The sequence below is a fragment of the Aythya marila genome (genome assembly GCF_965140915.1).
Source record: "Aythya marila genome assembly, chromosome: 23".
In the NCBI taxonomy this organism is placed as follows: domain Eukaryota; kingdom Metazoa; phylum Chordata; class Aves; order Anseriformes; family Anatidae; genus Aythya; species Aythya marila.
Genome location: NC_139064.1, coordinates 940,777 through 964,792, shown reverse-complemented (window position 1 = coordinate 964,792; position 24,016 = coordinate 940,777). Strand labels below are relative to the sequence as shown.

At 54.6% G+C, this 24,016-nt stretch overlaps 2 protein-coding genes across 7 annotated transcripts in view; one reads left to right on the top strand and one right to left on the bottom strand.

Moving 5' to 3' along the window:
* Positions 1 to 142: 142 nt before the first annotated feature.
* On the bottom strand, positions 143 to 8,991 carry BACE1 (beta-secretase 1). The gene is made up of 9 exons (XM_082778131.1): positions 8,586 to 8,991; positions 5,787 to 5,875; positions 5,396 to 5,612; positions 5,062 to 5,199; positions 4,803 to 4,937; positions 4,386 to 4,487; positions 4,112 to 4,261; positions 3,849 to 4,020; positions 143 to 3,735 (listed from the first exon to the last, which is right to left on the bottom strand). Exons 1-9 carry the CDS (start codon positions 8,844 to 8,846, stop codon positions 3,494 to 3,496), a joined length of 1,506 nt encoding a protein of 501 aa, XP_082634257.1. The 5' UTR covers positions 8,847 to 8,991; the 3' UTR covers positions 143 to 3,493.
* Positions 8,992 to 9,372: 381 nt separating this feature from the next.
* Positions 9,373 to 24,016, top strand: part of CEP164 (centrosomal protein 164) — a 38,250-nt gene continuing 23,606 nt past the window's right edge. For 4 of the 6 annotated variants that reach the window (XR_014318961.1, XM_082777798.1, XM_082777797.1 and 1 more), the window contains exons 1-9: positions 9,373 to 9,791; positions 10,140 to 10,233; positions 10,599 to 10,710; positions 11,147 to 11,357; positions 16,395 to 16,553; positions 17,531 to 17,659; positions 18,054 to 18,131; positions 20,809 to 20,919; positions 23,281 to 23,721. Coding sequence is in view for 5 of the 6 variants with exons in the window: in XM_082777798.1 (XP_082633924.1) it covers positions 10,152 to 10,233; positions 10,599 to 10,710; positions 11,147 to 11,357; positions 16,395 to 16,553; positions 17,531 to 17,659; positions 18,054 to 18,131; positions 20,809 to 20,919; positions 23,281 to 23,721 (1,323 nt within the window). In the remaining variant the exon portion in view is untranslated. Of the gene's footprint in view, positions 9,792 to 10,139; positions 10,234 to 10,598; positions 10,711 to 11,146; positions 11,358 to 12,285; positions 13,969 to 16,394; positions 16,554 to 17,530; positions 17,660 to 18,053; positions 18,132 to 20,808; positions 20,920 to 23,280; positions 23,722 to 24,016 lie in introns of all 6 variants that reach the window. The other 2 variants (XM_082777800.1, XM_082777799.1) reach the window with 2 other exon arrangements.

The following is a 24,016-nucleotide window of genomic DNA, read 5'->3' as shown; positions in this document are numbered from 1 at the left end:
TCCTCCCCGGGGGCAGTGCTCGCCCCAGCTCCACGCTTCCCACAACCCTTCCCTTGGCAGGACGTCTCCCATCGCCCCCCCCCACGCCATGTCCAGCTGGGGCTGCTTGTGCTCGGAACGGTTCCCCTCTGAGCAACAAACAGGTTCTAGGAGCAAAGTATTTTTGTCTTTCTTTTTTTTTTTTAATGTAATAATTTACCGTGTTAACATTCATTGTTCTTACACAGACGATAGGTTACAGAGTACTGGAGTCTACAGCGGCAGCCTGCGGTAGCCATCCCCATCCCTCCTCCCGCTGGGCAGAGTCCTGCACACGCTTTCACCTGGTGCTTCCTGGTGTAACTCCGGGTCCTGGGGAAGGAGCACTGGGGCGTGAACAAATTTGGCTGTGCTGCAGCTCAGGATAACCAACCAGTTGCAGATTCTACTTTTCCCTTTCCTGGCCTTTCTCCTAAAACACGGGCTGGGGCACCAACCCTTTCTCCATGGATTTCGGTGGGCTCACGAGGTGCTCAGCACCACTTAAAATCTTGCACTTACTCTGTAGTGTTTTCTTTTCCTTTTTTGCAGTCTGTAGCACAAATTCAGCTCTGCTAGAAGCAGCTTTGCCTCGGGGCTGGTCAGTGCAAGCACTGCCAGGGTACCTACGGCGTGCCTGAATTTGGCCACAGCCTGAATCTCTCTATGCGTGCACACACACGCTTGTCAGCATGTTTTAAGGCAGTGGGCCACAACAGAGTCTCTGGGCTCCTGGGGAGGGTCCTGGGCAGGCACAGGGGTGTGGAGGTGTGTGTGCACTCTGCAATTGCATAACTTTGCCCTCTCGCTGGAGATGAATTGCTGCATGAGCAGAGTTCGGGAGCACAGCACGGGAACTGGGGGCTGTTCCCAGACCCAGCGAAGGGGGATGGTTTAGGGCTGCGTGTAATGGGCTGTGGGGGCAGTTCCCAGGGTTAGGGCTGGGTTGCCTCTTCTGTGGTCTCCTACCCTGTGTTTTCTCCTGCCTTGCTCACGGGCTCCCTCCCTGCTTTTTTGAAGAAATTTAAGCGAAGGATTTCGTTAACAAGCTTGATCCCTGGTGATTACTGTAGGCTTGTAATGCTCCAGCCCTTGTCCCCAGCTGAACTCGGGGCTCAGCTCTGCCCAGGCCCCAGCACCACAGGTAGCTCTGACTTTCGCTTGTGGCTGAGCGTTGCCTGTTCAGTGAGTGAATCTCGCTGCTAAAAACAAAGCACTTGCACGGCCGAGGCTGAGAAGGGAGGAAAGTGAGCGCTATCAGCTGCTCTGGGGAAGGGAGGAGGGGGCTGCAGGGGGGCCGTGACAGAGGAAGAAAGGGAGGGTTGTTCTTTCACTCCGTAAAGCCCTCCCTTTGCTGTATGAACAAGATGAGGGCAGAACTGCCCTCTCAAGTCCTCTCAAGAGGACTGCCAAGCATCCTCTCAGCTCGAGAACCACCACACCGATCCAGCTGTGCCCTCCTGCACCCCTCCGTCCTTACCCCCAGATCACTTACACACAAAACTTCCTCTGAACCCAACTCCAGGTCACCTACGAGCCGTGAAGTGCTTCCATCCAAGCGTGCCGCTGCCCAGCAAGCCCCGGGCTTGGGTGGTGGCCAAGGCCCTAGGTTGTGCAGAGGGCTAGAAGTATTTAAAAACAACAAAACAGGACCAAATCCCCTACCGGTGGGTTTGGAACAGTGGCTTTCGGCGCTAGAATTAAAAATATAGCTATATGTAAATATTGTACAGGTGAGAAGCGACCGCTACTGGTGCCCCTGTGTGCAGCAGGCACCTGCTATATACACGCCGTGGTTCCGCGCAGCTGTACTACCAGTGACTTGCAGTGTAAAAAAAAAAAAAAAAAAGAAAAACAAACCAAACAACCCCCTAAAATAATAAATACAACCACGTCTTTAAAAAACAATAACCGCTGCAGTCCCCAGAGCCACCTCCCGTTGCCCAAAGCTGCCGGGGGGGCTCGTGCCTCGAGAGCAGGAGCCCGGGTCCGAGCGTGGCTGGTGCCAGGGCGCGAGCGCAGCAGCACGGGGCCGCCGCGGGTCCGGCCGGCTGGTGAGGCGAGGCAAGGCAGCAGCTGCAGGCGGGGGCCACCGAGCCCGGCCCCGGCCCCCCTATGGCTTTCAAACAGGCGAGTGGGCTTGGGGAAGGGGCCGGCGCCGGGCTGCAGCGCTCGGCTCCCTCCCGGCACTCGGTTTCTGCTTGTTCCAGGCTGTGCAGCGCGAGGGGAAAGCTCCTTCCTTCGTTCCCCGTGCAGTCCGAGGGCTGCGAAGCGCAGGGAGGAGAGCCCCGCGGCCCGCAGCAGAGGCTGTTGTCCCCAGGCCCGGAGGGCAGCAGCCACCAGCTTCTACGTGGCAAATGCTGTCGGTGCTGGAATGGAGGTGAGGCAGGTCCCAGAGGGTGGGAGGGCGGCTGTTCCCGTCCTGGAGGCAGCCAGGGCAGGGGGAGCAGAGCCTGGGGCCGGCAGCAGGGGGAGGATAGGGCGGGAGGGCAGGGCAATGCCACGGGAAATGTCAGAGCCAGCGGGGTACAGGAGAGCAGGATGGGAGCAGCCGCTAGGAGAGCGCCCTGCCTGCCTCCCTGCATCCCCGGGCAGCTCCAGGCTGGCACCGGGGGCGAGTTCCCAAAAGCCCGGGGCTGGGAGGGAGGCTCTGGAGATGCACTCGCTGGAGTCCAGCTCACAGGCGTCCCGGGGAGGGGAGCTGCGTGGGGAAGGCACAGCCACAGCGCACATGCACACGCGCACACATCACTACACCGAGGGCCCAGGCCAGCAGCTTCCCTGCGGAGCAGGCTGAGGAGGGCAGGGACACGGGCTGGGGAAGGGGACAGGCATCAGCTGGACTCTACCACACTTGGCAGGCCTGGGCAGGACAGCGAGGGAGAGCCCAGCTCAGCCTTGTACCGGAGCAGAGAGCTGGACCCGGCCCTACCGGGGGCTGCAGGCTGACAGGGTCGCTGTGCTGTCACCCCCCAACTCCCACCCTGGTTCTGCAGGTCCCAGATAAAAGCAGCTGCAGCCTGGGGCTCCCCTGGCTGCCCTCGCACATGCTGCTTCCCCACAGGCTGCAAGCACACGCTGAACACGTGCTCGTGGCCGGCTACAGGTCAGCAAGGGGTGGCTGGTGTCAGGAACCAGGGCAGAGCCCTGGAGCACAGAGGGGGATCCTAACAAAGGGATCAGATCTCCACCTGCTCCCCAGTCTGTCCTGCTCCCCAAATGCTGCCCTAGCTGATGGTGACCCAGGGACACAAGGGCCTCACCTCGAGGCTGGCCTGCTCCTGGCACTGGGTCACTCCTGGCCTGCTAGACCCAAAGGGCACAGCGTCCCCTGGGGCCAGGAGGGCTTCGGCTGACTGTCTGAGCTCCCCACGCTGCTGTCCTGCCTCTGTTCTCCAGCCTTCAAAAAAGGACCTACCTCTCCTCGCCCCGCTACCTCACCTGCGGGCCCCGGGCCTGCCCCCAAGCTCCGGTGTCACTTCAGCAAGGATATGTCGTCGGCAAAGTCGTCGTGGTCCCGCCGCAGGCAGTGGAAGCAGCGCCACTGAAAGACCATGAGGCAGAGAGGCAGCATGAACAGGGCGCAGATGGCTGCCATGACGTAGGCGATGGTCATCAAGGTGGACTCGTCCGTCTGCGGGATGTTGTAGCCGCAGTCCTCCATGTTGGAGTGCAGGTAGGGCCCCTCCACTGCGGCCGTCCGGAACTCGTCGTGCACTGCGGGCAGGAGAAGGCAGGGCTCTGCTCACCGTGGGACTGCTGCACGTTCACACCCCTTCCCCCTAGCTCCCCTCTTCCCTCGTTTCCCTCTCCCTGCTTCCCCCCCTCACCGTGGCAGGCGCTGACAGCGAAGCCGATGCGCTTGCGGGCACGGTCGAAGACCACGTAGAAGCCCTCCATGATGACAGCGCCCATGACGGTGCCGGTGGAGGACTGAGAGATGGCGAACTTGTAGCAGTCGTCCTGAGAGGTGGCCACATCCTCCACCGGCCGCAGGTATTGCTGCACCAAGGGAAGCTCTCAGCTCCAGCCCCGGGACGCAGGGGCAGGGCAGGGGCCGTGCCCACCCCGCACAGCCCGGCGCGGCGCTCACCTGGGGCAGGATGGTGATGCGGAAGGACTGGTTGGTGGCCTCCCCCATCAGGTAGAGGGACAGGACGGGGAAGATGTGCCAGGGCGTGGTGCCGACCTGCCAGCAAACCAGCTGCTCCCCCAGCCAGAAGCCGTCTGGGAATTTCTCCGTCTGCAGGAGGGGAAGGGGAGGTGAGCAGGCAGAGATGCTGGGGCTGGTGACGGGCAGCCACCCCACCCCACCCCGCCCGCAGCACCACACCAGAGCTGGGGCTGATTTCAGGGGCCACACTGACCGAGGAAGCTGTTTTGATGGATTTCACCGCAGCCTCAAACACCTTCTTCGGCAGCCGGAGGTTGGTGGTCCCGCTGTCCACGATGCTCTTGTCGTAGTTGTACTGGGGGCAGCACGAGGAAGAGTGAGCCAGACCCAACGCCCCAGCACAGCTCCTCTCCTCCCTCCCAGCACCCGACTGCTCTGCCTACCCCTGCGCAGCTACTGAGGCTGGGCCAGGGCCAAGCTCTGCTTTCCGTGGCTCGAAGCCCAGGCTCTGGTCTGGAGCAGCCTGCTGCCCTCAGCCTCCTTCAGCAAGGAGCCACCGAACCACGGGCACCCCCAGCATTCACTGCCCTGGGTGACTCAAGCCATAACCGAAGGACAAACGCCTCCAGCAGCAGCCACACAAGCAGGGAGGTTCCCCCGTGCCCGTCACCTCTTTGCAGTCCATGTTCAGGTCCTGCCCGTTGACCTCCAGCCTGACGATGATCACCTCGTAGTACCACTCCTTGCGGATGGGCGTGTACCAGATGTCGCCCACGTAGAGCGAGCGGTCGATGCCGCCGATGATCTGCGGTGGGGACAGAAAGGTGCTGCCACCACGGGTCACCACCTCCAGCCAGGGCACGTCCCACCCGGCCAGCCCTGCCCTCGGGGACAGCTGCCAGGCTAGCTCCTCGCTGCACACCACTCACCATGCTGCCTCCCACCGCCGCCAGGGCCTCCGTCTCGTTGAGCGAGAAGCCCGCCCCGCAGAGCTGGAGGGAGAAGATGTTGGGCACCTGGGTCTGCTTCACCAGGGAGTCAAAGAAGGGCTCCAGGCTGTCGTCGGGCTGGTGGGAGGAGAAAAGCAGAGGGAGGGTGGGGATGCGTCAGTGCTGCCCCTTCTGCAGGAGGACACCCAGGAGCTGTCCTCTCGCTGGGACCCCAGGAATCACATCTCTGCACGCTGCTGAGCAGAGCTGGGCCCACGGCGGTGCAGGCAGCCCCTCCCAGGGGCAGCAGGGCCCCGGCGTGCCCAGCACTCACCCGGGCGATCTCGGCGTAGGCCAGCCCCAGGATCCCTTCCCAGTTGGAGCCGTTGATGAAGAATTTGTCCGACTCGGTGATGGCGGCGATGTTGGCTCTGACGGTGACGTTGGGGCCGTGGGGGATGGTGACCAGGTCCGTGCCCAGCTCCCCTTCCCACTTGCCCTGCGTGTAGGGCACGTAGACGCCCTTCCGCAGGTCGCGGTAGGTGCTGGACCTGCAACGGTGGCAGAGAGCCAGAGTGAAAGCAGGGCAGGGGAGCTGCGGATGGCTGTGGATGGCTGGGCAGCCACCTGGCAAGATGTGAGGCCACCAGTGGGGCTGGGTCACGGGCACAGGGAGCGGTGGCTGTGCTGTTCTCCCCCAGCCCCTGTCCCCGCAGCATACTCACAGCTGCCGCTGGTAGTATCTCCGGAGGAAGGGGTGAGGCGCAGCTCCCACGGCGAAGTTACTGCTCCCGGTGTCCACCAGGATGTTCAGCTGGAGAAGGAAGAGAGACGGGGAGCTTGGCACCGCCGCGGGACACAGGCTGCACCCAGCACCCAGCGATGCCCTCCCCTCCCCATCCCCACCCCACGGGGCTGCTGTGCCCTGTGCCCCTCACCTGGGCAGCGAGCCTGGCTCTGCCCTCCTGCCCAGGGCATGCCCTGCTCGCCCCTGGCCACCAGGAACAGCAGGGCTCTGTGCCTGCCCCCCGGGGGGCTGTGGGGGCAGTGCTGGGACAGGCTGAGGCCGTGCTGAAGGAGGGCTTGGAGCAGTTGTGCAAGAGAGGGCTGGGTGCTGGAGCAGGAGCCGGTGGCAGCAGGTGCTGCACAGAGCAAACAGCGCCGGGCTCTGCGCAAACACCCTGAGCAACCCTGGCCTTGGACCCTGCAACCGGTGCCGGGTACCCCCAGCTGGAGGGGGCAGCAGCAAAATGGGGTCCCCGGGCTCCCCCTGCCAGAAGCGGTTTGCTCACAAAGCTGGGGGAAGGGGTGCTCGTCCACAAGCTGCTGCAGATCGCTGATCAGCCCTCCATATGCTGAGCTCTGCTCCCGCTTCATTTCTGCCCTGGATTAGCAGCTCCCAGGCAGGCTTGGCAGGCGTCCCGCGGGGCCACGATCCCTGCCTGCGGCCCCCCTGCCCCACCGGGGGCACTGCTGGAGGGCACCGGGGAGCCCAAGGGCCCGGCCCCAAGGGTTTGGTTCCCCAGCACAATCCCAGCCTTGGCCCTCGAGCTGTGGGGTCGGAGGGGAGAGGGAGGAGGGCAACGTGCTTGTGCTAACAACACTGCTGCTGGGCTGTGGCCAGCAGAGTTGGTTCAGTGAAGCACAGACAACAGCACCCTGCACACAGCAAGCCCTGCCACGGCCCAGCACCTCCAGCAGCCGTCCTGCACCCCGTGCTGCCCACGGACCCGCTCCGAGCCAGGCAGGCATTTTGTCTGGGGGAACAGCAGCCCCAGGGAGGGCTCCGAGCATCAACGTCACCCCTCTGGTGTCAGGTGAGCAGCCAGAGCAGCTCCCCGACCTTCCCCAGGCACCCTGTCACCCCGCAGGTGGCTCTGTCTGAGCTTCCATTAGCCACCTGCTCCACGCCTCGCTCCTGCTCAGCTCCAGGGCACGCGGGGAGGCGTTTCCCTGGAGAGACACCTGAGCTGACACTGCAGGGAGAGAGTTTTGCTCTGGAGACTTCACCTTGCCAAGAACAAGGAAGGTGTGGGGAAGCTGAGGGCACCTGCGCCCCCCCAGGACCCTCCCCAGGCTCTGCCACGTGCAGCTTTCTGTGCCTGGATGTGACAGCCCCTGCGGGCGCCTCGGCAGCAGCATTTGTGGGGTTGCGGGGGGACAAGGCAGGCAGCTGTGGCTCCGAGCCTCTGCCATCTGTCCTGGAGCTGGTGCGGGTTGCTCTGCTCCCCCCTCCTCCTGGTGCAGGGCTGCATCAGCCGGCGCTGGTGGCACGGGCACGAGTGTGGAGAGCACCCAACGCGCCCAGGGACGGGGGCAGTGAGCAATGCGTTGTGGAGAGAGGCCCTGCAGCCAAAATTACAGCACGACAGGACGAAGGAGCTGCCTCGGCAGCAGCAGGATGGTGGAAAGGAAAGGCAAGGAGGGAGGTGGGCTGCACGTGGGCCTTTCAAGAGGACGCACGCATCCTCCTGGATAAACACGCAGCGTGCTCCCCGGTTTCCTGCCTATGCACAAACCTTCCCTTTCATCTGAATCTCTTAATTCCATTAAAACGCCTGGAGGGATTTTGCTCCAGCACGCACGTGCGCACACCCCACAGCCACGTCTGGAAGGAGGCCAAGGCGGGGAGATGCTGCCCAAACGGGTGGCTGTGTCAGAAATCCACCAGTGCCTGGAAACAGGTGGTTCTCGCTGAAATTATTTGGCAGCTGCGACACATGGCAGGATCCGGGCAAGAGCTCCAGTAGGGCTGCATGATGAAATCACGTTTAAAACTAGATTTCAGGAATAATCTCCTTCCTCCCTAAACGTACCCTGCCAGAGCAGAAAAACACATCCTAAAGAGCCACGGACGACACGAAACCACCTCGAGGCACCTGATCTCTGTGGGTGCTGTCCTGTGAGCGCTGTACGAGCCCTTCCAGCCGGGGGGAACTCTGCTCCTTCTGCTGCTTTTCCCCTTCTGTTCCCAGCAGACGCGCACTGGGAGCTCCCCCCCAGCGCAAAAACGTGCTGGGCACCCGAGGAAGGAGGCAGAGCCCCGAGAGGTGCAGGCAGCGGGGCTGAGCCAGCCGCTGTTTCCGAGCCTCCGTGGGCACGGGGAGCTCTGGCAGAGCCATCCTGTGCCGTGGGCGGCAGGAGCAGGGGAGCTGGCCGTGCACTTGAGGAAATTTGCCCCCCTGCAGGCGTTTCACCGGCACCCTGGGGGGTGACCTCGCTGCTGAGGGCGGCGGGTGTGGGTGTCCAGCTGCAAAATCCCAGGATTTTACCCAAAACGGAGCGGAGGAGCTGGTTTCTCTGGGATGTAAGGCCGGCACACGGTGCTCAGCGCCCCTCCGGACCCCTGTACACCCCGCAAACGGTGCGGGCAGGGCCGGGCCGGGCAGGGCGGCCCCCAGCACACGAAGGACGCTGAGAAACGAGCCCGAGGCTGACGGAGCCGGGGCTGAGCCCTGTGGGTCCCCATCCCGGGGGGGGGCCGAGCCCTGCTGGGGGCCTTTAGGGGGCGGCTGGGCCCTTACCTTCTGCGGGGGGCTGCCCACCGTCATCTCCACGTAGTAGCCCTGGCCGGATTTGCCCCGCAGGTTGTCGATCATCTCCACGAAGCTCCCCCTCCGCTCGGCCGCCGCCGCCGCCTCGTCCTCGGGGGCCCGGCGAGCCCGGGGGCCGGGCGGCGGGGCCGAGCCCCCCCTGAGCGGCAGGCGGATGCGCGGCGGGGCCGGGCCGGCGGGCAGGGCGGCGGCGCCGAGGCACAGCAGCAGGCAGGGCCAGGCGGGAGCCATGGCGGCGCCCCCCCCCCGCCTCACAACCGCCTCAGCGGGCCCCGCGCCTCGGCCGGGCGGCCGCGCCGGGGCGGGCAGGCGGCGCGGGGCCGAGCGGGGCGCCGGGCATGGCGGAGCGACGCTCCCCGCCCCTGCGCCCGCCCGCCCAGCTCCGGACGCCGTCGCCCCGCCCGCCGGCGGCCGGCGGAGGAGTTCCGGGCGCGGAGCGGAGCCGCCCGGCACGGCCCCGGGGAGCGCGGCCTGCGCCGGGCCTGCGCCGGGCCTAGGCCGGGCCGCGGGGCCCCGGGCCCGGCGCCGCGTCGCCATGGCAACGCGCCGCGGCACCCCGCTTCGGCACGGACTACGGCTCCCGGCAGGCCCCGCGCGCGGCTCCCGCCCCTCCCGCGCTCCTCTCGGCCAATGGGACGCCGGGGGGCGCCCCGCGGGGACCAATGGCGCTCGGGAGGGGGCGGGACGTGCGGTTGCCAGGGGCAACGCGACCCGGATGCGGTTGCAGTGAGGGCCCGGGCGGCGGCGGGGCCCGGGACCGGCCCCGGTAACCACGGCAACCACGGGAACCCGGCCCGGTAACGTTGGTGACCCCGGCACCGGTAACCGGGTGCCGGCAGCCCCGGTAACCCGGCCCGGTAACCCCGGCCGCAGCCGGCCCCGGGGCTGCGGGCGGCGTGAGGGGGCCGCGGGGCCCTGAGGGGCCGGTAACGGGGGGCAGGGGACGGGGGCAGGGAGCTCAGCCCCGCTGTCCTCCCTCCCTCCCTCCCTCCCTGGGAGGACCCCAGGTCCCCTGGGGGTTGGTGCTGCCGGGAGCCCCTTCCCCCCGGCCTCAGAACGGGTGCAGGAGTTTGAAGGGATCGGTCCTGGCCCTGCCCTGCTCCCCGTGTCCGAGCAGCGCACAGCCAGCCGGCGGGCTCCATCCCCACTACCGAATGAAGAGATAAAAAGCCAGAAGTAAGTGCAAGCGGCCTTTACCTTTTGTAGGAGAGGCGTGGAAACACGCTGACAAGCAGCGTAGCATCGTGCCCTGCTTGGTGCTGTTAATTAGCTTCTATGCTGTGGGCTGTTCCCCGCTGCTTCAGCCGTGCCCCCTGCCTCTCCCAAACCCCGCCAGTTCCAGCTGCCTGCCCCGTGTTCCCCCCATCTGCATCCGTGCTTGGCACCCCCAGCTCACCCCGTTCCCCTTCACGGCCCCAGCGCTGTTTCTTCTGGGGCTTTGCCACTGTGTGACGAGGAAGCGTTGTTTCTGCCTGACTGCAGTTGTCTGTTGTGATTTTGGGGTTGTTTCCTTCCTGCCGCCAGGTGCAGGGAGCCATGGCAGGAGCTATGGTACGCATCGGAGACCAGCTCATCCTGGAAGAAGATTACGACGAGACGTACATCCCCAGCGAGCAAGGTAGCAGATGCTCGGCCTCCTGGGAGCTGCAGGAGGGGACTCAAGCTTGCCAAACCATTTCTAGGCCTATTAAAGAAATGGGAGCTGGGGAGAGCATGAGCCAAAAGGGCAGAAAGAAATGGAATTTCATGTAGAGTTGAGAAATGAGCTTTTTGATTGGCAGGGATATTTGACAGCTCGCAGCCTCCATCTCCCTGCTTCACCAGCCTGGTAGGACACTGACACACAGAACCATTTTGACTTTGAGCAGTGTCCTTTCAGGATTGGGATTTCCCATTGTGTCCATTGCTTTAGCTGGGGAAGTTGGCTTGGTTGTGTACTGCCTGGTGTAGTCTAGCTCCACAGATTCCCGTTCTGTTTCCTAGAAATCCAGGATTTTGCAAGGGACATCGGGATCGACCCTGAGAAGGAGCCGGAGCTGATGTGGCTGGCCAAGGAAGGCATTGTGGCCCCGTTACCGCCCGAGTGGAAGCCCTGGTGAGAGCTCTCTGTCAGGAGCTGCTTTGTAAGGTTGCTGGCCTCTCCTGGCCTCCCTGCTGAGCGCTGCCTGTTGGGGTGTCAGAGCAGGGCGCCAGGTGGGAAGTGAGGATAACACAGGCACTTCCTGGGGACGGGGGAGCTCAGTTCTTCCTGGGGCGGTGGAAGAAGAAGAAAGAGGGTTTGAGAAGTTGGATAAGGACGTGAGCAGTCTCCAGGAGAGCTGCTTCCCACACCGATGCCTCTGGGTTCTTGGAGACGTTGTGCTCCTGTTCACTGAATGCAGGGTGGTCACGTTGCCCAGTAGGAGTATTTTTAGAGCCTTCAGAAACCCTTGAATGAAGCCATGTCCTTGTGCAGAGCACAGAGCTGCTGCTTGCACGCACAGAGCTGCTGTGCTGGTCCTTCATGTTCTCACGCTGTGTTTGCTGTGCAGCCAGGATATCACTGGTGATATCTACTACTTCAACTTTGCTAACGGCCAGTCCACGTGGGACCACCCCTGCGATGACCACTACAGAGAACTTGTCACTCAGGAGCGAAAGAAGCTGCTGGCACGCGGCGGTTTGAAAAAGAAAGAGAAGAAGAAGAAAGACAAGAAAGAAAAGAAAGACAAGAAGGAAAAGCAGGCACTGAAGCGACCCGCTGTAAGTAGGCCCTGCTGCCTGCAGTGGCTCTGGGGAGCAGCAGGAAGGCTGGCTGAGGATGAGTGGCTGTGAATTAGGGGGTGATGCTGTGCTGCTGCTGCTGCTTTGGAACGGGAACAGCGATTGCTTGCTTGCTGGGTCACGCACACACAGAAAACTTGGGAAGTTTTGGTTTAGGCGGGCACATCCTAGTGGCTGTGCCACAGCCCCATAATGTTATTGCTGAGAAGCAAGTGGGCCAAGGTGGCTGGCACCATTTGTAGCAGATACTGACTGTTCCTAAGGAAATTTAGACAAATAACCGAATATCCTGGTAATGCTAAGGTAGAGACTTTCCAGCTTAAAAGCATTAAAAACATTTTTCGTGTTAGACTTTGAACCTGAGCTTGGCTCTTGTTCATGACGTTCTGTCTTTTGGACAGGGAACAATTATTATCCTGCAATTGTGTGTGTGAGTGGAGGGAGGGGAGCTGGAAAACACTTGGAGTGCTGGAAAGATTTCTTTGAAGAAGACAATAAAAGGTGCCCATGCAGTGTCCATGCACACGCTGCTGTGATACCCGGGCACTGAACACACGTTTAGATGTGAGAGGCTCTCCTGCTCTGCTTTTGGCAGCTGCAGACATAGCCAAATGAGCTTTAGGTCCTAAGTGATGGCATTTCTTTCCTGCCTTCTGTTAGCCAGTCACAAGGTAAATATCAGTGGGGGAAGAGAGTGTTATTACTAAAGGCAGAGACCCAGAAAACCTCAGACCTTCGATTTGAGTATTTTCTATTATATGCAGACAGATTACTCTAAGTGCTCCAAAATTTGCACACCGATTTATATATAAACCACAGCTAATACAGCTGTACTTTAAGTAAGGGTTATATAGATACACTTACATGTAAAGTTTTAGTTGTTATTTGCTAATATTTATCTACTTAGGAAATGCAGCCAGGGATTCTTCCTTCGACACCCTTTTGTCAGATACCCTGTGCCATTCTGTCCCCTGGGCAGGAGAGCCCCGAGCCAGAACCCGATAGCCAGATTAGAAATGAAGGCTTCTTTGACAAAGGCAAAGGGAGAGCATCGTGCGTAACGGATTTGTGGAGGCAGTTTGCAGACGTGTGGCCAAACAACCTGCACCCTATCCTGGTATCAGAGTTCAGCAGGCCGTACCACACCTTAACTGATGCGGTGAACATTTTAGAAAACGGCCCACCTTTTGGCAGCTTTGATGTAGACATCCACCAGGAGCAAGGTATACCTTTGGCAGTACAAGAAAATCTTTGTTCCAGTTCTCCTGACTCACAGTCTGACAATGTAGAGGTGAGGCCAACAGTGCAACCTTTGCATGTGTTAAAGAAATCCTATTCGCAAGACTTTGAGAATGTTAAAACTCCACCAGAATCCCCTGAAGACAAAATCCCGCTCTTTGATGAAAAGCTGAAGGGAAAGCAGAAGATTAAAGACATGATGGATGACTGTGTCCGTAAATCTGATCATCCTTTCTCAGCTGGAGAGGATACAGGAACTGGTGGGGATGTGAGAAGAAATCCGAGCCTATTGCAAGCCAGACAAGAAAGATTTTACTGCAGGAACCCTGAAATGACTCTCTTTGATGCCAGTGCCACAGATGACTGGGGTTTGCAGGAGACAGTTGATGCTCCACATGCTCAAGAAGAGCTAAGCTCCCACAGCGAAGTATCTCAGAGCAGAAGTAAGAGAAGAGTTCAAGGTGGGGAGGCTTTGGCTCAAGCTAGCAGCCTCTGCAAGAGCAATGAGAGCAGCAGTGGACCTAAGAGAGAGGGCTCAAAGCAAGTGGAGCTGATGAAACTAGAAGTAGATGCAAAAGGAGACAGCGTGAATGGGGTGCTAGAGAGCCTACCCACGGCCCCTGAAGAGATCGTGAGAACACAACACTGCTTCCAAGGAACAGATGCAAAGGGAGGAACTGATGTGGATCTGCATTCTGCAGTAGATCCTACATCAAAGCATGTTTTTTCATCTGCCAGTGATGGCTCTAACGATGACGAAAGAGGTGGTGTGATGTCAGAGTGTGATAGCAGTGATTTGGACAGTTCTCAGAATGATAATGCACCCCAGATGCTGGGAGTGAGCCATCAATTCTCCTCCCTACACAATGAGTCTGAGAGACCAAAGGACGTGTACCTTATCACAGAAGAGGCTGTGCTGCCTCCTCCCGTCCTGGGATCGTCCCCGTCTCAGATATTAAGTGCTGCCGAGAAGTCAGAGAGAGAGGGTAGCTCCAAGGACGTGAAACTGTGCCACACGTTGCAGGAAAGTGAAGAAGGTGCCAGCCCAGAACCTGAACGTGTTAGTTTTTTGGTGGATTCATGTGGGAAATGCACTGCACAGGAGGCTAACAGTGCTGCAGTGCAAACAGAAGTGAAGGAAGAACATGGCAGGACAGGTCCAGCTCCCGGAGCACAGGGAGATAAGGTCCCAGAAGAACTGCAGGTTCCCCCTGAGAATCTCCGTCAGAGGGCTGACTGCCAGGGGAGCACCAGTCTCTGCCAGCACGTGGAAGTGGAGACGACCCAAACCAGCCAAACTGCTGAGAATTGCAGCAAAATAGAGGTTGGTGAAGGAGCAGGGAGGAACGAGGTAGGACTAAATCCTTTGTGCTGGCACTTCTGTTGTAAACATTTCAGGAGAGCTGAGAGGGAAATCTTGATTTGTAGCTAACTTTCAGGAGCAAAGGGCGAAAGCAGACTGCTGGAAGTTATATAAGGAAACGTGACATTTGTTAGAGTGCTTGTCCTAAAGCTCAAGGGCTAGGATGAAAAATCCTTTGCTCACAGTCCTCCTTGCATGGCAAACACTGTACAATTTACATCCTGAATTAATTGTGTATTAGGACAGGTGCCTTCTGCACTAAAAAGGAGGTGATGGGCAGAAATCAAATGGGATTGCAATATTGAACACAAAATCATCTTTAATCATGGCACTAAGACCCTTTGTTGGAAGCACAACATAAACTCAATCTTTTTCTTGTAAATCCCACAATCTAAATTGAGAGTGAAATAAGTTATATTTAGCCTAATTTTGCTCACTGAATCTCGAGGCCCAGAGCGAGTGAGTTGGTTAAGGCAATACAGAAGCTGTAAATCAAAGCCAGGTCTCCCACGTACACATCCAGTATTTTGACAAATGGTCTTTGTTCCCTCTTAAATGAGAAAAACAGGAAAAAGTTTCAATGAATTAGCTTTCCTTAAAGAGAAGGATTATTCCCAGTGGTTACAGGCGATTGATTTGCAGGCAGGTGCAGTGGAACTGAGCACAATGTAGTCCTTGGACCACTGGTGCCGTGGTCTTACGACCCCAAGATGGCTAAAGGTGTGATGGACCATCTGTAAACATAACTTTCTCCTTCTGTGAATACCAAGGACCCCCAAAAAGCTATTAGGAGCGGTGCTGCCAGTGTCAGAGAGCTGTGCCTACTGTGTGCTCTCTCAGCACATGCTCTCAGGTGCTCTCTCAGCACTTACTGGTGCTGTACACTAATGCCATGGGATATGTTCTGCACTGAGCCTCCTCGTCACTGGAAGAATGCTCCAGGTTGTTTTGTCTTTGTCAAGAAGTAATTGCTTCAAGTTAATAAAACTTACCAAATCTCTTGTTCTGAAAAGAACCCCCGCCCAAACCAACAAACAACCACCACCACCAAACCCCCTGAAACAAACAAAACCCAAAAAACTCAAAACAACAACAAAAAACCCCAACTGTAGAAGGTCACTGTGTAGTGGTAATGAACTGCTTTGCTCTCCTATTGCAGGTACCCATCTGTGCCTCCACCAAATTGCTAGCTTAGGTTTCTAATTAACAGTACGTGCTAGTGCTCAGTTAGCTGATAGTAACTCTGCCTATAAATACAGATGAACTGCAGATTATCCTCCAAGTTTTAATTAGCCCAGTGGAAGTGAGTTTATCTTTGCTGAAGGACAGCTAACTTCTACTGCTCTACACACATAGTTAATGGCCATCTGGTAGGAAATAATTAGTTACGCCCAGAATATGTAATTTGTTCTGTTACCATTGATGTGGCAGTGACTTGGTGGAAGAGAGATCGGTATACATTCATCTCTCTCCCCATCCCTCAGCGTGCAAGTGAATTAACTCTGTTTTCTGTCTGTAATTTCATATTAACACAGAGTACAGGAACTGTGATTTATGAATAAGCATGTGCTCTGCTGAAGGAACAGCACTTGGCTGTACTGGCGAGCTACAGAGAAAATCCTAGCGTAGCCTTCCTTCTAGTTTAACCTGCGCAGTGTATCAAAGGCGAGACTTCTTGGGTGGGGAATTCCACAAAGTAAAACAGAACGGTCCCACTTCTCGGTGAAGATAGCTCGAAATGTCAAGCTTGCATTGTTCAGAGGTGAGGATGCTGGGTGGCTCCCGGGGCTCTTGCTGTGCTTTGAAAGGTAAAGATGTATTCAGGAGGTTCTTACTGATGTGCTGCCGCAGAACTGCTTTCTACTTTCAGCAGTGGTGGTAAAAGTGCACTTCCACTGGTGTGAGGTAAGGAAGCAGCCCAGGTTTCTGTCTGGAGATGGTAATTGCAGCGTGCGGGGTGGAGGGAACTTTCTGCTGTCTGGGGCTTCTCCTTCACAGTGCAGAGTAGCAAGGCAAAGCAGGAAGGGAAGCTGCCGAGGTTGCCTAGGATGGTGTGAGGTATCAGCCTCTCCCAGAGGGTGCTGTGTTTGGTTGCGTGCAGGTGTGGGAGTTAGTGTGGCTGTTGTTGTTCTCTTGCTTCCATTTTGGAGTAATGTCTGCTTCTTTTCCGGATGGCCGGGCTGCTGTAAGGTGAATCACAGCGTTCAGATGGGTCTGTGGAGGACAAAACATACGAGTCAATCAAGCTGCTATTCCCCACGCATGGCATGTGCTGCTGGTTGTTTGGTGTTAGCTCGAGGGCAGTTCCTTGGGGCATAGGTTGGGTGTTAGCAGACAGTGTTTGCGCAGGGGAGTGCCCTTGTTCTGAAACGAGTGCCAACTGCGAGCCCACGCTCTCCTCTCGCACCCTCTAGTCTTCAGGATCCCCGCTAGCACCTGTGCAGGCTCCGTTGGGGAACCTCGCTCCGCTGCGTGGCCCCGTGGCTTCTCCAGCTGGCATCCTTCGTGGTTCACTGAACTCGGACGTGGGAAGCTCTGTGGACTCCAGTCTTGCAGCCAGAGGAGAAACTCGGGTAAGATTCTGTCTTTGGAAATATGCCCAGAAAAGCAGGCTCCGCAAGAGGTCACGGGCTTGGCAATACATAGAGGTTTAAAAGGCAGTATTTGTGACCTCTCCTCGGTTTTGAAATACTTCTGACTGTTTTAAAAAACAAACAAACAAAACCTTCCCCAACTCGCACCATATTGCTTGTTTTTCTGCTAATTCTAGGGAGCCCAGTGCCAATTTTTGTATGGTTAGCAGCTTTAAAGAAAGGACATTTTCAGTTACTGTTGAAATGCTGTTAAGTTCATTTTAGGTGATCTTTAATTTCTATCCAAATGAAGCATGGCATACAGTACAGATGATGTCATCTAAAAAAATAAAATTTCCACTCTCCTATCTAATGAGAAAGGAATTGAAAGAACATTTTCTGGTTAAAAATAAGACTTACAATCACATTGATTGTTTATAGAATGTGCTCTTCAGGATAATAAATCGAGAATGCTTTATGTAGTAATTTTTTAATTTCAAGGATAAATCAAATAATATACTTGCAAAACATTATCCAAACGAACATCTTCACTGAAGGTTTCTTTTGCTGACTTAAGTCTTGATTGTCACTGGCGAGTGCAAACATTTTATTTCATTGTGTTCACTCTGTGTAACTAGCTGTATGCCACTTTCTACCTTCAACAAAGCCATCCAAACAAAACATCTGCTACAGTTGGTCTTGACTGAATCACTGTTTGGAGGCACAGGAAGGTTTCGCATATGTTCTCTGGGAGACTCTTTTTTTGTAACAGGGAGGAGCAACCTCCTAAAGAATGTCACCTCCTAGCTGGCTGTGGCTCTGAAAAATAAGGGTAGCAGTGTAATCCTGAGCAAGTTCTCAGAATTCAAAAACTTCTTGCCATCGGCAGCTTTCTAAGTCCAGTGGGTTTCAGCGGGTTTGTATCTCCCCTGTTACTTTGCCTGTCCCCTGACTTCCCTTTCTTTTTGACTTCACAGCCTGCAGAGCCCTGTAAGCCCAGTGGCCAGACCACGAAGTTGCTGGGACTGGTCTGTGAAGAGAAGAGCTCTCTGAACACAGTACCTTTAGATAACAGGAGAAATGAAGAGGAGGAAAGTGAGAATGAGGTAGTTTGTGTATTGATTCTTAATACGTGTCAGTAACTGTAGTTCATGAAGCCTCACAGCATGAAAGACTGTGATGCTACCCCCAGTAAGAGCTGACTGACCGTGCTCATTCAGTTTAACTTTAGGCCTTAATTTGCACTGCACTTCCTGTGTGTGTCGCTTGGTTGCCAAAAAGCATCTTATCTTTTTTCTCCTCGTGCTCTCTATAAATCAACATCTGCCACAATGCATTTCTAAGATTAATTGACCATAGGCTTATTGCTGTCGTGTGTTGCTGTAGCTCTGCTCCCTTATTTCCACTAATTGTGAACCCTCAAGTTCCTTCGGTGTGGCCTATGAAATTGAGTTCTGATCTCTGCAATCCCAGCCATTTCCTTTCTTTGAATACATTTAGAGTCTCCGTGGGACAACAAGACTGTTCAAAAACCTGCACATGGATGTCAGTGCCTTGGGAGGCAGCTTTGAATCTGAGGTAAGAAAGGCAATGTGAAACAGGCATGTAAAACTGCCCAGGAGCTATGACAGTGCACTGCCCATGCATGGGCAGCAGGAAAGGTGCCCAGTGAATCTAATTCACAAGAATTAACAGCCTGGAGAAGCCAGAAATAGGCTGTAGAGGGGCATGGTGTGGGTATCAGAAGGCAGACTTGTGCTTGAAGGAGAATGCTTCCAGTCTGAGAGATGGCATTTGAGTTGGCTGCACGTTTGCACCAGGAGGAGTTTTAATTATTTCTGAATGAAGAAAGAGAGAAACTTCAAGCCACGTAGGTGTGATGGGCAAGACGGAAATCAGCTCTTCCAAGGAAGGGCAGAAAGGAGAGGGTCTCGAATCTGAGTGGCACCACTGTGCCTGTTGTGGGAGGAAGGATTGATGAGGAAGAGGCATGATTTGTTTCCTCATCGCTTTTTTCAGTTGGTGTAGAAGGAAGGCTCATCCTCTGCTGAAATTGCAGTGGTCTCATTTAGAGAGAGAGGAGATGGGAATTTAGTCTGGAAACACCATCCTCGCATTCTCATCCAATTCCACAAGAATCTCTTAGGTTCTTCATTGTGGACTGGATATGGCCTCTTTTTCTTTTTTTTTGTGGTAATGTGAAACCCGTTTTCTATTTTGCATGCTGATAAATTCCATTGCTCAGGCTCAGAGCATCAGCAATGAGTTCAGTACATGTGTTGCCTTGTGCAGACATCTTGCTTTCCCCGCGGGTGTGCATTCTTTGCCAGCACTTTCTTAGCAGTGATCAGGCTTAAGATGACAAAGGGACAATGTGAAGTGCGTTGCAAGCAGCTCTAGTGATTCAGCCTGTTTGTGCTGACATTAATCCTCTCTTACCACTTTGAAAATTCTGTTTCAGTATCTGAAAGGCAAATTAATTTCTCTTAAAACATTTTCGGTATTTCCCTCACCCTTTTCACAGTATACAGAAAAATCAAGCTGTAAAATACTTTGGAGAACCCATTGAACAGCGCTGGGCAAGAACTGCAAAGGTTTCTGTTAAAGTGGATGTAAAAAAAGGCTCAACTCTCTCATCTCCAAACAACAAGATGCCTGTTGGAGCCCAATTTGTCACTGAAATGTTAATGTGTCCAGGAGCAAAGAGCTGTCCTGGCATTTCAGTGACGTGGTGGGGCTTCAGGAATCTATTATAAAATGGCAATTGCTGCCCAGCAGCCAGGCTCTGTCTCAAAAGCTAGTAAATCAGATTGGTGCTACCTCAGTCCTGATAAAATATTAGTGCCCCAGTGAAAAAATATCATTCACTTGTAGCTCCATGAGATGGCAGTAGAAAAACACTCTTACGAGAGAGCCCTCAGCCTGCATCCCAAACCATTCTCCAGCGTCTTTTCAAAATGGAGAGAAGGAAGGAATTCATAAAACAAGCCCTACAGAAAGTGAATCTAAGAAGTAATGGGATGAAAAAAGCTGATTTTGTGTAGTCTGTGGATCAGTGCTGAACATCCATATTCAAAAGAAATATGTGAGGGTTTAATGACTTACTGAGATGCAAGGATGGTGGGTAAAAGTAGAGGCTGCACTGAATATGGCACAACTGTGTGGAAGAGAGGAAGCACAGACGGACAGAAATGCTACCACTTTAAGTGGCCTCTTGTGGAGCAAGGAGTAATTTAGCTGGGGAAAAAAACACTGAAAATAAAACCCAAGACAGATGCTGGAGAACTTGAGGAGTGCGGTTTGTATGTAACGGCTTGCACGTCCTTTTAGAAAGAGGGCCTCCTCTACGGCTTGGTTTGCTTGGCTGTTCATGGGGTTAGTTCTCACCTGAACCCAGCTTTCATGCCTCCTGATTTCTGGTGATGGAATAGTTGCTGCAGATATGCAAGAGTGCCATTAAAATGTGAAAGAACTCTGGGAATTGCTGAAAGGGGCAAGCAGAGGAAAAGACCTGGAAGCATCTCAATATGGGTGCCTGGAGAGAGGGTCCAGTGACAGCAGAAGTGATCGGCAAACTGCAGAGCTTGCAGCTTGGGAAGCTGTGGTACTCTGCCTTCTGTACAGGTCAATCTCTGGGTAAACAGTTGGAGTCAAGGGGGTCCTTTATGTGGTGGGGAATTAACATGCAAAGCTCTCTTACCAGATGGAAACGTGTGAAAGAGAGCAGTCTCTGTAAGTAAACACTGCACAATACAGCATGCATCTCGCTGCAGAGATGTATGTGCAGGAGGCAGCATTGCTGGCTCCAAGGCAATTAAGACATCCATAAGGCATCAGTGCAGCGATGACTAGTTAAGGGGGAGGAATGGCTGGTGTGTTCACAGCCTTGCTCTCTCCTGTCCTGGGGAAGCCTGGTGAAGAACTGCTGTAGTAAGTCAGCAGTTCTCACTCCTGGGAAGTAGAGCAAGCCTTGGTCTGGGAAGAGTCTGGTGCAGTCTGAACAGCAAGTCCACTGAGCGGGCCAGCAGTAAAGCAGCACCTTTGTGCAGGCTGCTGATGAGTGTGATGTGTGGGAATCCGAGGCTGTGAGCCCCCGAGCACAGGCTGCAAAGCTCTTCAGCTGGAGAGGTTTCCACTCTCTGGGTGCACTCAGTAGCGAACAAGCAGGGTGCTGGCTTCTCGGAGCTGGATGACCCTAGCAGTGCAGAAAGGTGGGGTGTGAATATGTGCTAGCAGGTGTTACCCCACCCATTAGGAGACCAGCAAAGCGGAGGAGGAGGACTTTGGCAGCCGCTTAGCTGATGTCCCTGAAGCTCGCCTCCAGCACCAGAGGAGTCCCGCAGAGGAAGCTGGCAGTCTGAGAGAGGTGACGAGTGGCTCTCTGGCATCACGGGCTCGCTTGCATGATGTCATTGAGCTTTGCATGCCGTCGGCAGCTTCCAGTGTTGTGGTGTGGATCTCATAGCTGCTTGGCTTGTTTCTTTTGCTGGTTAAAGTATGGTATGTATGGAGAGGGGTGCAAACAGAAAGAACAAATGCTTCCCGGATGAGGTCTGCCAGAGCTATCCCGCTCTGTACTTCTCTGCCTGAGAACATCCCAAAAGCAGGAAGCACGTTCGGCTTTCAAAGGAATTCTGTATGCACTATGAGCATTTGTCTTTTTTTCCCCTTTTTAGAGATAGAAAGATGAAGGTTTTTGTTGTAATCTCTCATGTTCAAGCTGTTACACAGGATGACTGTGCCGCTTTGGATTTTCCTGAGATGAGTAGGATTCAGTTTTGGTGTCTGCTGTTTGTACTGGTTGTTTGTCTCTGAATTGGATGCCTTTCTAAAAGCCAGTCCCCATGTGTTTTTTTGTTTTCCTCCACTTATGCTGATCACTTGAAGTCTGGAAGCAATATATTTGATAGGGAGAAATTTCATATTTTTTAGTGTCACTCTGCTACAGGTAAAATGTGTTACAGCTTGTGAAAAGATCAGCTAAAGCCAATTATAGCCTGGCTGACTCTTCCTAGCTCTGAAATCCATAGAAAATCCACCATCTATTTTTGACACGAGGAAAACCTCCCTCCCCTTCCACCTGTGTATCTGATTCTCCAGAAGGGGGAACTGTGTGAGTTGCACTAGTGATCATTAAGGCGTAATGCTAACAAAAGTCTTGTCTGCATCTGTCCTTAAAATAGGGTTCTGCCAGCTAAAGAGATTACTCTGGGATATTCTAGTGACTGAGGTATATTTGCCTGGAGAGAAATCTCTTTGTGCACACGGTATTAATGGACACATCAGGATGTTGTCCCATGTACCCCTCAAAGGGAAATACCCGTTTCCTGTTTTTAAGCCTAAGAATGCTGGCTGGTCTCATCTGGCATATCTTTTCCTGGGCGTTGTCAGGTGTCCTGGGAGAAGGCTTTCATAAAAACTCTAAGCCAAGCTATCTAAAGGGGAGCCCAATCAGTGACTGGTTCTTCCAGACATGCTCATCCCCAGATAAAACGAAGCATAGCAAAGATGGGCCGACAGGAGGATCACTACAGAGATGGCAGCTGCATACAAATTTGGCTGCGTTGTGGACCAAAGGTGTTATCAAGGCCTTTGGAGAGCTTCGTGTGGCTGGCTAGTGATTCAGTGGTGTTTGTGAACCTTCCCTAACCAGGCACTGGGCTGGAAACAGGCCGTAAGCTTTCATTTATTACTTGGCAAATTGCAGGTGAGTCTCTGAACTGTAGTTTTTTTGGAAAGTATCCAGTGATTTGATTTCTCTGTCCTCCCCTCGGGTTTGATTGATGATTCTCTCAGCCCTGAGAAGGTCTCGCAGACAAATGACATGTCCAAGACATCCCCTCGGTTTGCCGCAGCTCCGTGTTTAAAACTGACAGCATTCCAGTTGCACTTTGATAAAAATACATCGTTAAAATATGCAGTCTGTGTATGGTACACGCTGTACACAGGATGCAGCTAATGTTTGACAAGACACCACAGCATTAATAAAACAGCGAGAAAATAGGAAGTGCTAGCAGTTTTGTTTGCATACTGATGAGGGAACCTTTTCCTGCTTCCTCCTGGCTATCACGCTTTTTGTTGTCAGTTCTGTGGGCCTCCCCACTGCTGGGAGAGGCAGCCAAACCTTTGGGTGACTAAGCTCTTACTTGGGATTGTTTTTTCCAGGGCCAGTGGCTTCTGCCATTTCTTAGTCTGGAACAGTAGCTGGTCCTGGTCTTGTTCTGAGCTCAGAGTGGCAGCTTAAATCAGGGCCTGTCCGTAAGTTTGTGCCTCTGGAAGGTGGGGTGGCTGCATCCTGCCTACCCTTTTCTAGTTATTTCAGGCAGAAGTGAAACATCTGGTGATTCTCCTGCAAGCTTCCATCTCTCGCTGAACAGACTCAGTGTAAAAGCATGGATGAGCCCATTGCAGAGCATTTAAGGTGCTCCCATGGACTGATCCCTGCAACAGGCACTGCTGGCGCTGAGTCCCCGTGAATACAAAAACAACAGAGTAAAAAAAATAATAGTGTCAACCCCAGGAAAAGAGTGGGTTTATCTTACCCTTCCTTTCCTTTGAGATGGACTGTATGACAGTAAGTCAAATTGGTCTTGTTGAAGTCACCCAAAGCTTTGTGATTTTTTTGTTTGTTGTTGTAGTAGAACCCATACTATTTTCACCCCAGCTTTTTCCCAGAGAAGGGGTTAGAGAATGTTGTAGCTGTAATTGTGTTTGACTTGCTGCCTAGAAGGAGTCTTTAAAATCAAGACATGCTGAAGAAGGGCACGAGTCTTCCTTGGATGCCGATGATGCATGCCCTGCAACGCCGGTTAAAGTCCTTTCCGGAGATGCTGACAGCAGCCTTTCTGGCCAGAACAAAGAGGATTCTGATGGGAAACTCACTGGGAATGAACCACCAGCCGAGAAAGATGCTGAGGTGGAAGGTGATGTCTCGGCAGCTGATGAGCTGCCACGGTCTCTGGAGGAACGGAGAGCACCAGGGACAGATGTGCCCGGCAGTCCTGTGCAACCCAGAGCTGCATCTCCAGCTGCTGAAGCTGCTGAGGCAGATCAGCTGGCAAGCCTGGCTGTCACCGTTGACACCGTGTCTGTTGATGAAAATATAGTAAATGAAATGAGGGAAGAAGCAGCTGATCTGAAAACAGACAGCAGGCTGGATGCTGGCAAAGTAAGAGACCTGCCTGCACGGATTGGGCTTGGTGTGGAATCTGCTGTGGCTGTTCCCGTTGCTTTGTAAGGCCTCGATTCAGGGAAGCACTTGGAACACTCACTCATCTTCTGTTAAGTCAGCATAAGTGCTTCCCTAATCAGCAGCCTGTTCCTGGGGGGGCACGAGTGCTCTGAATTCCCAGATCGGCAACTTTAGTACTGAGCTAGGAAATATTCTTCTGTGCATACACAAAGTGCTGTCCAAAGCAACTGACAGGCAAAAATCCTGGACGGGGCTGTGTGTTTCAAGTCTT

What these genes read in the sequence shown, in the direction of transcription:
- BACE1 (XM_082778131.1), bottom strand. Translation starts at nt 8,846, where the DNA reads ATGGCTCCCGCCTGGCCCTGCCTGCTGCTGTGCCTCGGCGCCGCCGCC. An exon ending in CGGCGGTGGGAGGCAGCATG is followed by an intron (nt 4,938 to 5,061) that starts GTGAGTGGTGTG and finishes TCCCCACCGCAG; the next exon opens with ATCATCGGCGGCATCGACCG. An exon ending in CCATCAAAACAGCTTCCTCG is followed by an intron (nt 4,262 to 4,385) that starts GTCAGTGTGGCC and finishes CCCCTCCTGCAG; the next exon opens with ACGGAGAAATTCCCAGACGG.